Below are 15,838 nucleotides of genomic sequence, written 5' to 3' on the forward strand. Positions count from 1 at the left end.
TGCTACTTCTAACACCATATATCTCTGTTCACGGCGATGATACAGTTCCTCTCCCACAAAAGGGTGCTCTATTTGCAAGTATTAGCTTAGAAACTATTTCCATGAATACTTTACCATGTCTGCTCTTCCATTTCTGTATCAGCTACGTATACTGTGCTGTCATCTGCAGCAGTTGGCATTATGGTTTCATCCACAGCCAAACTCTGAGAAATGGCTCGCCCTGCAACAGCTGATGCAGAAGTACTTTCAGTTACAGCTGCAAGAGCAACACAAGAGAAGAATTAAAAGGTTAGTATCATATCTGTGATTCTCTGTGTGTGTTATCACACATCAGTAACTGATCAGGTCAGGTTTTTGTAAAATGGTCTTAAAGCAATTTTAATAAAAAAATAAGCAGATTTCTTAATTAAAAAAAATATCAGAGAAACAGTTCTACAGAAACACATCCTGGGATTCAGTTTTAGTTAAATATTCCACTGAATTAAGTCGTGGAATTTTGCTTAAATAAAAATGAAGCATAATAGGAAATCGTATATTAATATGGACATAATGCAATTAATAAATCATGCTATACATATTTTATGCAAAACTGTTAGAGAACAAAATTCCTCACATTTACTGCTTTATGATGATCTCTAACATGATTATTATATTATTTCTACTAATACAGAACCAACACTTGGTATAAAAAAGCCTTAGAATAAATGTCTTCGACAACCAATGTCTCATAATCCCCATAGTCAGGGGATAGCCTTAAAACATCTTTGCTGCTCTATTTAGTTAATTGCATTATTTCCTGTAAAGCAGAAAGAAGAGCATATACAACTGCTTTTATATTGTTTGCCCTTTCACTTGTCCTTGTCTTCATATACTTATGTTTTCTCCAAACCAAAAGATACTAACATTTACTATTTTAACATAAATCTCACCGTGCTGCTAGACACAGTTTTTTTCTTAATTACTACTCTCCTCTCAGCCCTTTACATTATTCCTGCATCTCATTCTGATTGAGAATATGACAATGCTATCATTTCAGACAACCCATTCTTTATGAATTCATTCATTAATTTTTCCTACCACTGTAACCTATAGAGGAATAACCAATAGACACAACTACGTTTCCTCCTTCAGCAACTACATTTTGTTTATGTTGCTATTCGTTGTTCTGAGACAAGATCAGAGGATGAAGTCTTGTTTACAATCCCTTTGATTTGCAACACATACATGGAAGTTTCTTTGTAATTCCCAAACAATAGCATTTGTTTACAAATGTATTTGCTAAGAGGGAACATAGCTACCTTTAAAAGCCCGATATACAGTTTGTTTACACAATTCAATCAGAAAACTTAATTTTTATCCAATTAAATCGTTCAGATGGGAAACAAGAATCATCCTTTCTGATTCATTCAGATGTCTGCAGGGTCAGTATCTTTAAGTTTAATCTGAGAATTAATTTATTTTGTACTGTTTTCTAAACTAACTGGGTAGACAACAGAACAAATACAAGTAACTCATACAGGAATACCAGTCAACCAAAATATTTTTCAGCACTCTGTCAGTACTGCATATGTATCTTTCTCTCTTCAAAATACATTTTTGAGTAGGTGATGTTCCTATATGTAAAGACAAATTTATGGGGGTTTTGTTTGATTTTTTTTAAATTGTAGAATTTGCTACCCGATACAACACTTTGTAGAACAGAATAGAACCTAAAACTATACACATAACCAACAATTTTATAGAAAGAAAATATAGACTAACAATTTTGGAAGAGGCATGACAAAAACTCTCTCTCGAAGATTTTTATTATTACTGTATTAGCAAATACAAGTTAAGTTTCAAGATGAGACTTGGAATGTCCACTCCCAAACTATTACTTTAGCAAATGTGGCAACCATGTCTCATTGTTTTTACTTCTTGCATCAAGATTATGTTTGGTTTTGAACTGGGTGGGGGGTGGTTGAATTTTCCTAAAGCAAATTCCTTTTTGTGGAGAAAAAAAACCAAACCCAACTCAAGCCTTTACAAATTAATTCCATTCTCATTCTCTCAATTTCTAACACTCATCTTTTACCTCCCTGTTACCCCAGTCTCTTCATAAAAGACAGAATAGCATAGAATTCAGACACAACATACATATTAATTCAGTGGCCACTAAAAATGCGAACTTCTGAAGATTGTTTTAGTGTACCTTTCCTTTAAAGATCAATGTACTATGTGATTGCTTTTTATGCTAATTTTAGATCTACTACTTTTTTATTTACATCTAAGAGTCATATAATTTTCATTGCAGTTTATTGCAAGACCATTAAAAAATAATTACCTCTTTAGACTTGCATACACTTTTCATACAGTGTCATTCTATTTTAGTGGTCTTGCAAAACAAAAGAACTTGAACGTTAGCAGTTGATGGCCCTGTATGAAAAGAAATACTGCCTCTTTAATGCAATAACTTATTGCTGCCCTTCTTCCAATTACCTTTGTTACCAGGCTGCTTTTGAGGGTTGCAGTATTTTTCTGTGGACATGAAGATAACAGCCAATCCAATTTCTGCCTCGGGAATAGCCCTGAGATTCTTGCTGTTGATATACAAATAAAGACAAAAAATTAAAATACATTTCTCAATACAGATTCAAAGATGAATAGGCAAATGGTACAAAATGTTCCATTTCTCCTTTCAAAAAACATCAGTGTACGCTATGATTTTTCACAATACAGGGAGTCAGTATAATTATCCATTATCATTATACCTACGTCCTATACATGTGAACTACCATGTTTCCTGCTGCTGTAGCCGCTATCTAGTCCCAGCGAACTGGCCAATGCATGTCTCCCTACCTGATTTCTGGACATTTAACCAACTGTCTCTACCTCTGATTCAAAAATGTGTGTTCATGAAAAAGTGACTTGAAAGATTCGAGCACTTCTTACAAGTCAGTCAGGCACACAAACACCTCTTCTGTACTACAGCTACAAGAAGAGCTTCAGTGCAGCTTTCTCTCTTTAGCAGAAAAAAATCAGGGGAACTAGGTTTACGTATTAGGTTAAAGATTGGGATTTTGTTTTCTTTCATTGTTTTAATCAAATGTCATCATGAAAATCCTAACATCTATAAAATATGCAGTTTGCCCTCTCAAACAAAAGCTGACACCAAAACAAAAACTTTTTCATTAAACAGAAGCTGCTCTTCAGAAACACTGTATGCAAATAATTAGACAGCAATGAACCCACATGACCTCAAGGTGCCATCTCATCTGTTTTCCATGAAATAAATATGTATATTTGCTGAAAAAAAAAAAGATCTATTTCCTATTCTGAGAATATATTAATGTTTAACTTGTTTTAAATAATAGAAAAAACCACACTTGCTATCTGTAATTTCAAATGAATTTTTGTAGAATTGGATCTTCCAAAAAAAAAAAAAAAAAAACCAACCCCAACAAAACAACTCCTATCAAATCCTCACAGAACTGCCAAGTCTTTTCTTTCCTGCTTCAAGAAATTTTAGTTACTATGCTAAATATTTAAAGCAAGGAAGAAAATGCCCTCTTTATAAGCATCCTACTGCTTAAGTATGTATGGAAACACCATGACTAAATCTCCGCAGCAACTCTGAAATTACCCTACCGCTGTACAACAGACCAATGCTGCACCTTTGCAAGACAGTCAGAATGGAATCAGTCCAGTTTCTCATGGAGTCTGATCCTGGGATCTGAGAGTTTGTCAACCCCACATCAACAACACAAACTCCAGGAGAAACAAGTAAAGATGTTTCTTTTCTTCCTTCTGTCATCAGCTTTGCTTCCCCTCCTCCAAGAATAACTGCTGGACCCAGTTTCTTGTGCTAAAAAGAGAACACAAATAAAAAAACATCTTAAAATACGGTCAGTTTAGAAGTATCAGTGTAATGAACTATCAGCATAAGGCCTATCTCTGGTTTACTAGTGTGCATGTGATGTGTTCTGTTTGTCCTCCTGTATTTCATCTTGCTTAGGCCATTGTATCATAAGAAGATAAATACACAGAAATCCTTCTTTCCTGATGAACCCCAGAATGAGTGTGAATTCACGGAATCTGTGCTTAGCCACCCCTGCAACATTTTTGCAATGTAAAACTTGATTACCTGCTTAGCAGTTAGGAACAAAAAAGTTTTTCCACTGAATATTTTTTTCCTTTCGTGATGCTCAGATAAATCCAGTTTTTCAGTGCCAATGGAAGGCTCATCAACTGGAGGATAAAAGCTACGAGAACAGAAAAATAAAGTTACAAAATTCAGATTTACCTATCAGTACTGAATCACAGTCTTTTCTGTTTTAGAGTAAAGCTCTGAGGTCTGCATTGCTCTGTTAAAACTATTTATATATATATTTTTTCAAGAGATTGTTAAGAAGAAACAGAGCCTCTAATTTCTCCACATCTAAGCTAAGACCAAGACTTTCTACCTCAGTAACTAAGAGGACAACATTTTAGGAACATGTACAATCTGACCACTTTAAGCATCTGCTGCATACATATCCACTTTCTCCACTAACAATACTGACGAATGAGATTGCAATCTCATTCTGCACTTAGTCTAGCTAATAGTAAAACTCCACACAAAATTAGGCATCTTGCTTCCTCTACCCTTCAGGTGGAGACAGACACTCCTCCTCTTCTACTGGATCAAGAAACTGTGTACCACCACACTAGATGAGAGTCTATCAATATGACAGAACATACAAGTACATTTTTCCTGCTGGTGGGATACAGAACTGAACCGATTCACCCTGCAGATTCTCAGCTGTTTTGTCCAATACAAGAAAAGTGACCAGGAGTTCAGCTGCAGAACAGATTAGGCAGAAGTCAAATTCTACCCTGAAGCTCTCATTTTTGTCACGGCCTGTGGTCTCAGCTCCAATTAACGATGGCATACTCACATCATGAAAAGCCTCTAGAGTCAAGATACACATCTAACTCATAATTTCAGGATAGTATTTACAGGATCTGAGACACATATTCACTACTAAACCAGTTCTGATGGAGCAAGGTAAAGCCACATACTAGAAAGAAGGAAAACTATAGGTCAATTTTAACCGTACTATACTATATCTGTACCCAAACAGCAGTTTATACACATACTCTGATCATAGAACTACTTGCTCAGGTGGCCAAGAAGGCCAACAGCATCCTGGCATGGATCAGGAACAGTATGGTAAGCAGGACTAGGGAAGTGATTGTCCTCCTGTACTCAGCACTGGTAAGGCTCCACCTCAAATACTGTGTTCAGTTTTGGGCCCCTCACTACAAGAAAGACATTGAGATTCTGGAGCGTGTCCAGAGAAGGGCAACAAAGCTGGTGAGGGGTCTAGAGCACAAGTCTCATGAGGAGCAGCTGAGGGAACTGGGGTTGTTTAGCCTGGAGAAAAGGAAGCTGAGGGGAGACCTTATCACTCTCTACAACTACCTGAAAGGAGGTTGTAGCGAGGTGGAGGTCAGTCTCTTCTCCCAAGTAACAAGCAATAGGACAAGAGGAAATGGCCTCGAGGTACACCAAGGGAGATTTAGATTGCGTATTAGGAAAAATTTTTTCACTAAAAGTGTTACCAAGCATTGGAACAGGCTACCCAGGGAAGTGTCTGAGTCACCATCCCTGAAGGTATTTAAAAGACAGGTAGATGTGATGCTGAGAGACATGAGCTAGTGGTGGTTTTGGCAGTGTTAGGTTAATGGTTGGACTCGATCTTAAGGGCCCCTTCTAACCTAGACAATTCTATGATTCTATTTATCTTTATTCTGACTGCTGATTATACATCCTTCTCATACTGCTATGCGGGAAAGAAAAGATGCTGAAACACACTCCCAAAATATGGTTTAACAGCACAATAAATTACATATAACCACAACATGTATACATATATACACATAGATATGTTTTTCATTTCTTTTTCATAACTTATGCAAAGATTAGCAGATTCTAACCAAGAAACACACTCCATGAAATGCTGAAATATTTTGTTTCTGAAAAAAATGCACCATCCACAAACATATAAAAATTCTTCATACACTATGAATATTCACATTCTACTACATCCAAATATGTAACTCAATTACGATAGGCTAAAGTGTACTATGTAATTACAGATAATTTTAAATAATTGTTGTTCTTTTATGTTCTTCACAATCAATTCCTGAAGCTTTACGTACACAATGGAAATTAACCAGCCTGAAACCAACAAGTTTTGAAAAATTAGTATTTGGTAAGTTTCAACAACCAGTTCAAGTCTGTTTACAAAAATATGGTTGCATTGAAATAGATATGATGAAGTCTACTAATTGTAAGAAATAGATTTTAGTTATCAGGCCAGAAGACTTCTGATACTGTGTACCGTAGAGGCAGTTATTACCTAAGATAAATACAGGTGACATAGTAATCTTTAAAGACCAAAGGACAAGTAAAAAGGGAGAAACAGCAGTCCCCATTACTTTGGAACTGGACTATAGTTTCTATATAAATATATATTTCAAACCTCTGTTTTTCAATTTCAGCAGGGAATTTCAACAGATCATCTCCTCCTCAGAGAAACCTTTGATTTTCCTTTGAAACTTTTATGCAATGCTGATCTAAGCTCAAAAGGCAACACAGTGTTTTTCATTGGATCCTGAAGTGCTCTTTGTACCCTCTCCCCATAAGCTTTCAACACTAACACCGTTATCCAGAAAAGTCCCTCTACAGTCTTGAATCTTTCAATGGATTTTGATTCTTGATGAGTTTCTGCTAAAAGCTCAGTTACTTTCCTACTTTTTCAAAGCCCTGCACTATTTACACTGGACTTATTTCATACAGGGCTGCGCTTATGCAGCCATTAGTGAAATCTGCAGTCATTGTTCTTCTTTGCATAGGTTATCAGAGAGGACTGGGGTAATATACTTCACCATAAAATGCCTCAAGTAAAAACCCCCACATTCATACACGAACTGCAGATTTACAATTCTGTGAAGTCTCAGTATAAACAAAAAGAAGTTTTATTTTTTTTTGAACTTCAAGATTGTATTTCCCTAAGTTTTTTGGGGGATCAGATTTACAGTAGTAATAAAGTTTTAATTAAAAGTGTCACCCTGTATCACCACATCAATATACCTTTCTTATTTCATACCCAAACTAGTATTGCCCCAAGTTGTTTAGTGTCTCATAGATGTACCAGCTCAGATCAGCTCTAGCTACAATGCACAATGTAGAGATTCCCTGCGAGAGTTGAAAGTATTTTTGGAAACTGAATGCAAACAGCTGCTAAGTAAATTTTCAGTATCTTCCCACAAGCTATATGTTAAAGATACCACCTATGTAAAATACTGTTATTATTTTAAATATAGATCTGTGTATTACACCAACTGTCTCATTTAGCTTGATGTAAAACTCCCTCTTTGAAAGCTACATAATGGATATACTTCCAGTGTCACTAACATTTAGTCAGCTCAATTCCTCTAAGGGTCTTAATAGCAAAAATATTTCAAAAAGGAAAACATATCCCTCTGGTTCTATTTTAGGGAGCACTTCACACCTCAATTGTACTATCAATTCTATATTAAAGGAATGGACAATGTGCACACTGGTTTCAAGAGCCCAAGTCACTGTTTACTTGTTACTGTAACAGACAGTAACGGTGGCCTTACAGCTAGATAACATTAGACCAAGCAAATTTCAGATTGCACAACCAATGGCTAGCTTTTGATGGCTTGTATTACCTGTACTAAAAAAAAAAAAAAAAACCAACAAAAAAAACCTGCCAGAAAACCTTAGGTCCAATATTTCAGAGAAGACTCTAAATAGTTTGTTTAGTTTTCTCACATCCTTACAAAACAATGGAGAAGTATACATAGAAGGAAAAGTTACAATTCACAAAGATTCCCCTTCTTCTGAAACTGAAGGCCAAATGAGCTTTAAACCACTCACAGATGATTCATTTGACATATTACATAAACCCCTGCAAATGTAAAACAGCATCTAGAAATTAAAGAGAATTTGCTACCAATTGCTCCAGATCGGCACCTGTATTGTTCTAACAAAGTACTGTCACATTCTGTGAAATATATTTTATCATGTAGCAAGTGCAGCTTATTGTGACTCCTCTGCAGCTTTGCCTCCATCACTATGTGTGCACCACTGAGGTTTGTTTAGCTGCTCTTTTCCCCTCCGCCCTCATTCTTCAAACTATTCTACCAATGGCTATCATCAGACACACTAAGGAAAATAAATTAAATTGCTATGTCCTAACACATATGCATGCGTGTATATCCATACGTGTGTAAAACCAACAGTAACTTCTGTTCTTCACCACTTATTTCCCCCAGCTCAAATGTCTGGTGTCCAGCCTCCACTTGGTTAAAACAATACATCCAAAAAAATCATAATGTCTTGAATGCATTTAAAGTAATTTCACAGATTTTTCTCCCTGCTAACTGACATTAAAAGTTCAACATTTTATTTTTCAAACGCCAAGTCTTCTTACAATTTCCATTCATGATGTATTTCATTTCACAGTATCTTCCAAAGCATGCAAAGAATAGAAGCAATAAAAAACCCCCAAGTACCCATGCAGTTTACCTTTTAAGAATACCCACTGGAAATTTCTCACCTGCATAAATCATGTTCACACAAAAAAACAAAACAAAACAAAAAAAAACCACAACCAACAAACAACCACCAAACAAAACAAGTCTCCTGTCTCCCTTTTCAAGGTAAAAATAGTAGTAATACAGGCTCAGATCAAATTCTTACATACAATAATGGGATTGTTCTACACTTTTCTACATAGAGAAAATAACCAAAAGGGCTATTCTGCAGTACTTATTTATTCCAAAGTAAGAATTCCTTTTTCAAGTTAATTTAACCATGAAAACAATGAGCACTTTATTCTCATACAGTGAAGACCAATGCACATTATCTGTTAAGAGATGAAGTAAGACTAATTAAAAACCCCTGCTATTTCAAGGAATTCAATGGTGAGGCTAACTTTGTTTTGACCAAAGTTTACTGTAAACTCAGTAACTAACTGTGTACTGGGAAAATATGTCTACACAATGAAATAAGCTTACTATACTTTCTTTTATAAAAATTTAATTTTCTGTATTTTAATGTATCAACTCCCAAAAGAGTTTAAATGTTTTGTTGGTATGCTTGAAGCAACAAGGTTGTATTTAGAGCTAGTAACATCTCAAAGTATATAGTCAATTCCAAGACTTCATTTTATAACTCCAGGGATCACAGCAAGAAAATTGCCCGATTATTAAAATGTGTGTCGTATTAAGCATTCTTCCACAAATAAAAGTTATTGTGAATCACGCATTCTGTCAAATTTGATCAGATAAATGTGTAGTTATTTGATAATGTAACTCCCATAAATTTAATTCTGTAACACTGACAACAGAATACTTACTTTTCACGATTTGGCAACTGTTGCCTGGACTGAATAGCTTTGATTAATTCAACAAAAAACTCTGGTTTTATAATTGGTCGACCACAAACCAAAGCACATATAGTCTGAAAAGACAGAAAATATATATTTACTGTATGGAAAAAGTTCCGCTAGCATATGTTTCAACTGACATTAGATTTTTAAGCTCATAGATGTGGAAAACATCACACAAACAAACAGAACAATACTGAATTTTGCTACTGAAAAACAGAATTGTTTTGCTTCTAACAACCTAGCTTGTCTTGATCAAAGTTATGAAAGTGCACCAGGCAACTGATGAAAATCAGTAATAGTCTTCAAAATTGGCTTTTTTCATTTGCTTTCCCTACAACCTCCCATCAACACACACCTCTTTCTAAACTTGGAAAAGGAAGAGTTGACTTCACAGCTTTGTAGAGGAAAATCTTGAGCAGGTATAAAATTTAATTTGCATTTATGGGAATGCTGCAGAGCAACACCACCAATACACAAAAGCTCAACATACCTTAACAGTAACTTTTACTGATACCATTACAAGGTGAGTACACTCTTTTGTCCATTCATTCACAACAAGGCCTCCAAGCTGCTGGATGGCTTGATTTAAAGCAGTTTTCTGAGCTACATCTAAACAAGAGGAGCAGACAACCAAAGGTTCACACTCTACTCTGCAAAGAACAAGTAAAAGAGAATTTCTTTAGTTATTTCAGCCAATCGTTATGATGAAGAGAGCTGATTTAAATAACATGTTTTGTCTCAGGTACTCTGAAGGCAGGGGGGTGGGGGGGAAGACCCATACTCTTACCTAAATCAAAGACTGTGCTTTACAATTTCATGAAGAAAGTAAATAGTGATTTTTATTCAGAAAAATTAACTACATTTTGACTTGATGTCTGAAGTATTTCTAAGGACTTTTGGGTCTTTCACAGACATCACATAGAATTAGTGCTTCAGGAACATTGCAAGGATGGGGAATATCAGAAGAAATTGAGTATGTGCTTCCAAAGGCATAAGTGCACTCTACCAAACAGTCTGCAAACAGACTAGTATTTAAAAAAAATATTAAAGTGTTGTAGAATACAAGTTAAAGTAACTTTTTCCTAACACTGCCATTATCCTTGACCATAAACCTATTTATATTTGCAGATCATCCATATGGAATCACAGCATATCAAATTTTATTATTTGATTTGGTTTAGCCTACAAAGCAGAAAGAAATTTAAATAAACTTTCTGGTGCAACAGTCATGATTTATCTAGTCTCATGGCATGATTCATGTACCACATTTCAGGTAAGTTTATCTAAAATAACAAAAATAATTTATTGTAATAAGTGGAGGGTAATGCCATTTTTTCCATCAAATAATACCAGCAGCAGTGACAAAACTAAGCCAAATTTTAAGGAACAAAGACAACTTCTGGTTGCTTTGATGTTGATTTTAATGGTCATTAGAATTTGTTCTATTTACCTGCCACTTTACTTTAGGGAGTGCTTCATATATTCAAACAGATAGCACTGGCTATCATGTTAAATTTGAAAAATTAGCAAGTTGGGTTCACTAAAGAGAATGCAGATTGTCCTGGTTTGAGGTAAAACAGGACCAATTCTGCTCAGCAACTTTTTAGCTAGGCCTCTTCTAACTACTGAAATTAACAGCATATTGCACAGACACAGTTCACTCTCAGAGTTGCAAGACCTATGTTTATAAATAGTTGATGACAAGGCATGGTACACAGAGAGGCTCTTGCTTATACTTATAGCTGCCCTTGGGTGTTACAGCAAACTTTGGTTTTGCCCTGTTGGAGGGTCGGAAGCGGAAAAGCACAGAGGGGTCCCACCTGCAGGGAGGAGCAGACAGGACAGACCACCGGGTATTCCACCCCATCTGCCTCACACTCAGTTTAAAAGCTGAAGGATCAAAGGGAAGGGTCAGCCCTCTTTCTTCAGTGTCTGGCACCCAAGGAGGACTCTGTCTGTTTGTCTGCCTTTGATCCTGATCCCGAATTCAGATCCAGAATCCAGTTCCTGTCCGTCACCAAGTCCAGTCTTGGACTTTCCCAGTGCCAGCCAGTGACATGACTGTCATCCTGGGAGCTTGATACAGTTTTGTATATATTTCATTTTTTCCTTTTTATTTTATTATTAATATTTCATTAAAGTAGTTTAGTTCCTTCTAAATTTGTAAGTCTCTCTCTCTCTCTCTCCTGCCTCTCTCTTCGAAGAGAGGTAGGGGGAGCATCTGTCCTTCTGCCCAGTGGCCGGTTTGGCCCAAACCACAACACAATGTACATCACAGCAACAAGCATTCAAGGGCTAGTGCTGCACAAAGCATCCTCCAACTATGTCAGTTCTTTTCTCATTACATTATGACCAGCAAACAAGGGCTCAGACAAGCTCTCTCCTTACCCTACACTCTCCCCCCTTCTTTGCCTAAGATAGCTTGAATACACTCACTGTACATGATATAACATCTTGTAAAATGCCAATGCTTTATTATGAACAATTTTAATCTCTTAGTGTCAAAATAAATTATAAAAATATGTAATGGAAAATTATTGCAGAAGCAGGTGTGGAATACAGGCAAAATACTACTCATCTCCTTTGCTTTCTAAAAATCCATCATTTCTGTCTCACTTCTTGAGTTGTATGATGTGCTAAAATACTCTTTTCAAAAAGGGCAATTTTCTACTTGATATTTTATAATCAAAGCTCTTACCTAAACTTGCTCTCAAAGACTCCAAAATTGATTCTGTCACCAGACTGCAAAGACACTGAAGTGCCATTAAGTTTTGATCCATTAACAAGGGTACCATACTTAGATTTATCTGTTACCGTTAATATAGGGACAGAGAGAGACTGGCTCTGAAAATAAACAAAAATAAATCATTATAGTTTATCAGAATTAGTTTTACAAGAAACAGGTTACTACCATTACAGATCAAAGCAGTAGATAAATAAGAAAAAGCCCACAAAATACCATCTTAAATAAAGACTTTGGGCAATGACACTGGCTAAATGTAATTCTTCATCTTCTGGTTTTCACTGTGAAAGAATGAGAGAAAACATACATATTTTTAGCTTCAGAACTTCTGTGCTTCTTACACCAGTCTTTTTGGAGGCTGTGCACGGCAATCATTCACTGGCCCAAAGCCTCTACCGGCACGATTTAGCAAGGCTCTGAGATTTACTATGATGCTTTTATCTACCATTCAGCCCTGGCACAAGTGCCCAAGTCACCTTCCCTCACTTCCTCCCACAAGCACTGCTAGTCTTCCACAAGCTGCAGGGCATGGTGGCATCAGCATGTCTTGAGAAGAGGTTAGACACTGTCATGTTTCCCAAATACTTAACAAGCCAGTGCTAACACTGTCAGCTTGCTTTTATGAAATTTTGACATGTAGTTATACACTATTTGCAGTATTAAAAGGACAAATAAATCTTATGTATTTCATTTCAAACCCTATACACGGTTGCATAAATGAAATTCCTGCTGACTGGCTTCAAAATGTCCTTAAACATTGCAACACATAAGTGATAGTAAATTTCTGCTTGCTAATTCTCCTTAGGACATTTTTATTTTCAGTCCCCTAAGCACATACAGAACTAATGGTGTGGAATGAAACACACACTAAGCCTGCAGTAAGACAACTGAAGGATTTGGCAGAACCAAGACCTAAAACTTGTCTATGTAATGAAATTTAATTGCATAATTTTCCTGCTATGATTATTTTAATACAGCCTCCTAGTGAATCTTCACTCTGGGATAAAAGGGAGCTTGGACCAGCGGAATTATGCCACTAAATTTCTCAACATAGGCAAGTAATCCTGAGAAAAAAGAAAAGTCAAAATTAAGAAAAGGCAGGTGATCAATGGTTCAACTCCAAGCATAAAACACTAGTGAGAGTGAAATCAGAGTATGTATGGTCATGGCAAACAATTATCCATGTAGTGTATTGATAATGCAGTAAATGTTGGCTACTTACAGAGGTTGTTTCAGGACGACTTACTGTCAGAACTGCATGACTTCGACTGATGGACTGATCATCCTGAATTAATATTGCACAATTTTTGCGTCCAACAACATATTCTGTACCACTTAATAGCCAATATGGCTCTCCTGAAAATGAGGCAGAAAAATATCAATTTATAAAAAACTCCATAATACCCAAAGCACTGAGGAAACATTCAGAAGTTTGTAGTATATCTGAAACTCAACTTTGCCATGCATCATTTAATAGGCTGATTAGAATTATGCATTTACTTTATAGACGAAATCTCTTTCTTCCCCTCTCCCTTGCTTTGTGCATTATAGAAGGACACATTTTATGATAAACAAAGCAGTTACAGAAGTGGCAGTATAATTTTTAAGGACAATATATTTTTACTAATACTTTGCTTCTTAACTTTTCCCTTGTATTACTTCTTGAAGATTGTGTTGCATATAGAGTAATAATAATAAAAAAAAAGCATTGTGATGCAAGATAGCTTTTCCAAAACACAAGTTTTAAGAGTACATAATTTAATTACGTAACTTAATTAAGAAGTTCAGAGGAAAATGTCCTCCTAATGAATATAAGATCAGCAACGTAAATGAAACTGATACTTGGTAAGTTCAGTCTCTGACCCATGCTTTAGCTCATTCTTGGTAACTGTCATGTAGACCTCATGGTGGCTTTTCAGTGAATGGCTTGACAATATCCAAAAGGTGTGTTACCTACTGGTCAAGAGAACCAGAAATGTTTCTTGATGAAAATGAATGAATAGATACAGATTAAATACTAGTTATCAACCTTGGGCAGGTAAGTTTCCAAATATGAACAGTGCAGAAACGATCACCCTGAATACAATGAACAGTATCAAGTATTTTGGCTCTTGCTCCGTCTTACAGGCAGTAAGAGACAACTCAGTTCATTTCAACAGGATTAGGTACTGTTGCCACTAGGAGATACACCAAACATCCAAAATTCACTCCCAATGAATTGGGAAATAAGAATAGATGCAATTGTGATAGGACTGATTGTTATACAGAAGAAAAAACATTTAAGTCAAGAAGAAATTTGTGTATTATATGGTACCTATTATCAAAGTTATCAATGTATCAAAGATCCTATGGATAAGGAAACTGATGAAGACAGGTACAACGGTGGTTTAGTTTCAAAACTCTGCATCCAACAAACAACACGATGTCTTAAGTTCAACACCTGGTCCTTGAAACATCAACATATTTAGGCATCTTTCTGAAAGGAGCGACTCCTGAGGCTGATTTCTGCCTCAGAGCTCAGCTCTCCAGGTAGTTCAGAGCAGCGCTCTGCGACCTGCTCCACTGCTGCGGCAGCACCTGAAGACACCCCACACGGGCTGGCAAAGGAGCTGTGGTCTGCGTTGCCCGAGGGGAAAACGGACGAGCGCCCAGAGCGACGAGGGCTTCTGTCACCGCTGGTCCGCACCGGACCAACGTGGCTTTGCCCGGGGAGCCCGCCCGAAGCCGAAACGCCGGCTCCTGGCGCCGGCACACCGGGCCATCCCAAGGCAACGGCCGGGCCGGCAGGTTCCCGCCTCACCCGCCGCAGGCGGTCAGGGGCCGCCGCGGGCCACCAGCCCGAGGCCCGGCGCTGCCCGCCGCCCCGGGGATCCGCGCAGGCGCAGGCCGGGGCGGGGAAGGGCCGGCGGCACGCGGGGCCCGGGCCCGGCCCGCCCCGTCGGCGGTGGGGTCCGGCGCTCCCTCACCTTTTCCTGCGGCGGGCACCAGCTTCCACATCCCGGAGGGGGGCGAGGGGCGCCTCAGCGCGGGGGGGTACGGGACGGTTCCGCTCAACGCCCTCCGGCAAACAGGGGCAAGGCCGGGAAGGGAAGAGAAACCCCCTCCCTCGCTCGCTGCCGCCGCCACGTCCCTGCGAGAGCCGAGCCGAGGCTGCGGCCGCGCGGCGGGAGGGGAAGAGAGAGGAGTGTAGCGCGGAGACCGAGGGCTACCGGGGCCCGGCAGACAGTGCAGCCGGGGCTTGGCGCGCATGCGCGGAGAGGAGGGCCGCACAAGCCCCGCCCGCCTCGGGGAGGTCCCGGGTCTCTGAACCAGCCCCGTTTGGCGGCTGCTCCGTTCACCTCTTCACAGCCCAGAACCCCGTTTCAGCCCCCGGGAGCTGCCGGTCCCCCCCTGCCCCGTGACAGGTTGGGCCGGGACTGGGCCCGGGGCAGGGCGCAGGTGGGGGCCCCGGGTGAGGCGGGGCAGGGCCGGCAAGGCCTGAGGACACCCCCCCTTTCCCCCTCCCCGCGGCAGCCGTGTCCCGCTGTCCGCCCCTTCGTAGTGCGCCAATACCCCTAACAAAATGCATCGCACGCGGAACGGGAAATACTGCAGAGATTCGTCTCTGAACAGAAAGCAACTTTGGGATTAAAAAAAAAAAAAAAAAAAA

At 38.6% G+C, this 15,838-nt stretch overlaps 1 protein-coding gene across 2 annotated transcripts in view; it reads right to left on the reverse strand.

The window, feature by feature from the left end:
* Positions 1-15,404, reverse strand: part of NBN (nibrin) — a 29,479-nt gene extending 14,075 nt beyond the window's left edge. For both annotated transcript variants that reach the window (XR_014268872.1, XM_082479431.1), the window contains exons 1-9: positions 15,156-15,404; positions 13,412-13,545; positions 12,145-12,290; positions 9,937-10,096; positions 9,414-9,517; positions 4,124-4,241; positions 3,654-3,844; positions 2,479-2,579; positions 115-256 (exon numbers count right to left, since the gene is read on the reverse strand). Coding sequence is in view for 1 of the 2 variants with exons in the window: in XM_082479431.1 (XP_082335557.1) it covers positions 115-256; positions 2,479-2,579; positions 3,654-3,844; positions 4,124-4,241; positions 9,414-9,517; positions 9,937-10,096; positions 12,145-12,290; positions 13,412-13,545; positions 15,156-15,186 (1,127 nt within the window). In the remaining variant the exon portion in view is untranslated. The remainder of the gene's footprint in view (positions 1-114; positions 257-2,478; positions 2,580-3,653; positions 3,845-4,123; positions 4,242-9,413; positions 9,518-9,936; positions 10,097-12,144; positions 12,291-13,411; positions 13,546-15,155) is intronic.
* Positions 15,405-15,838: the final 434 nt, after the last annotated feature.

This window comes from Vanellus vanellus (genome assembly GCF_965231255.1).
Source record: "Vanellus vanellus genome assembly, chromosome: 2".
Taxonomy (NCBI): Eukaryota; Metazoa; Chordata; class Aves; order Charadriiformes; family Charadriidae; genus Vanellus; species Vanellus vanellus.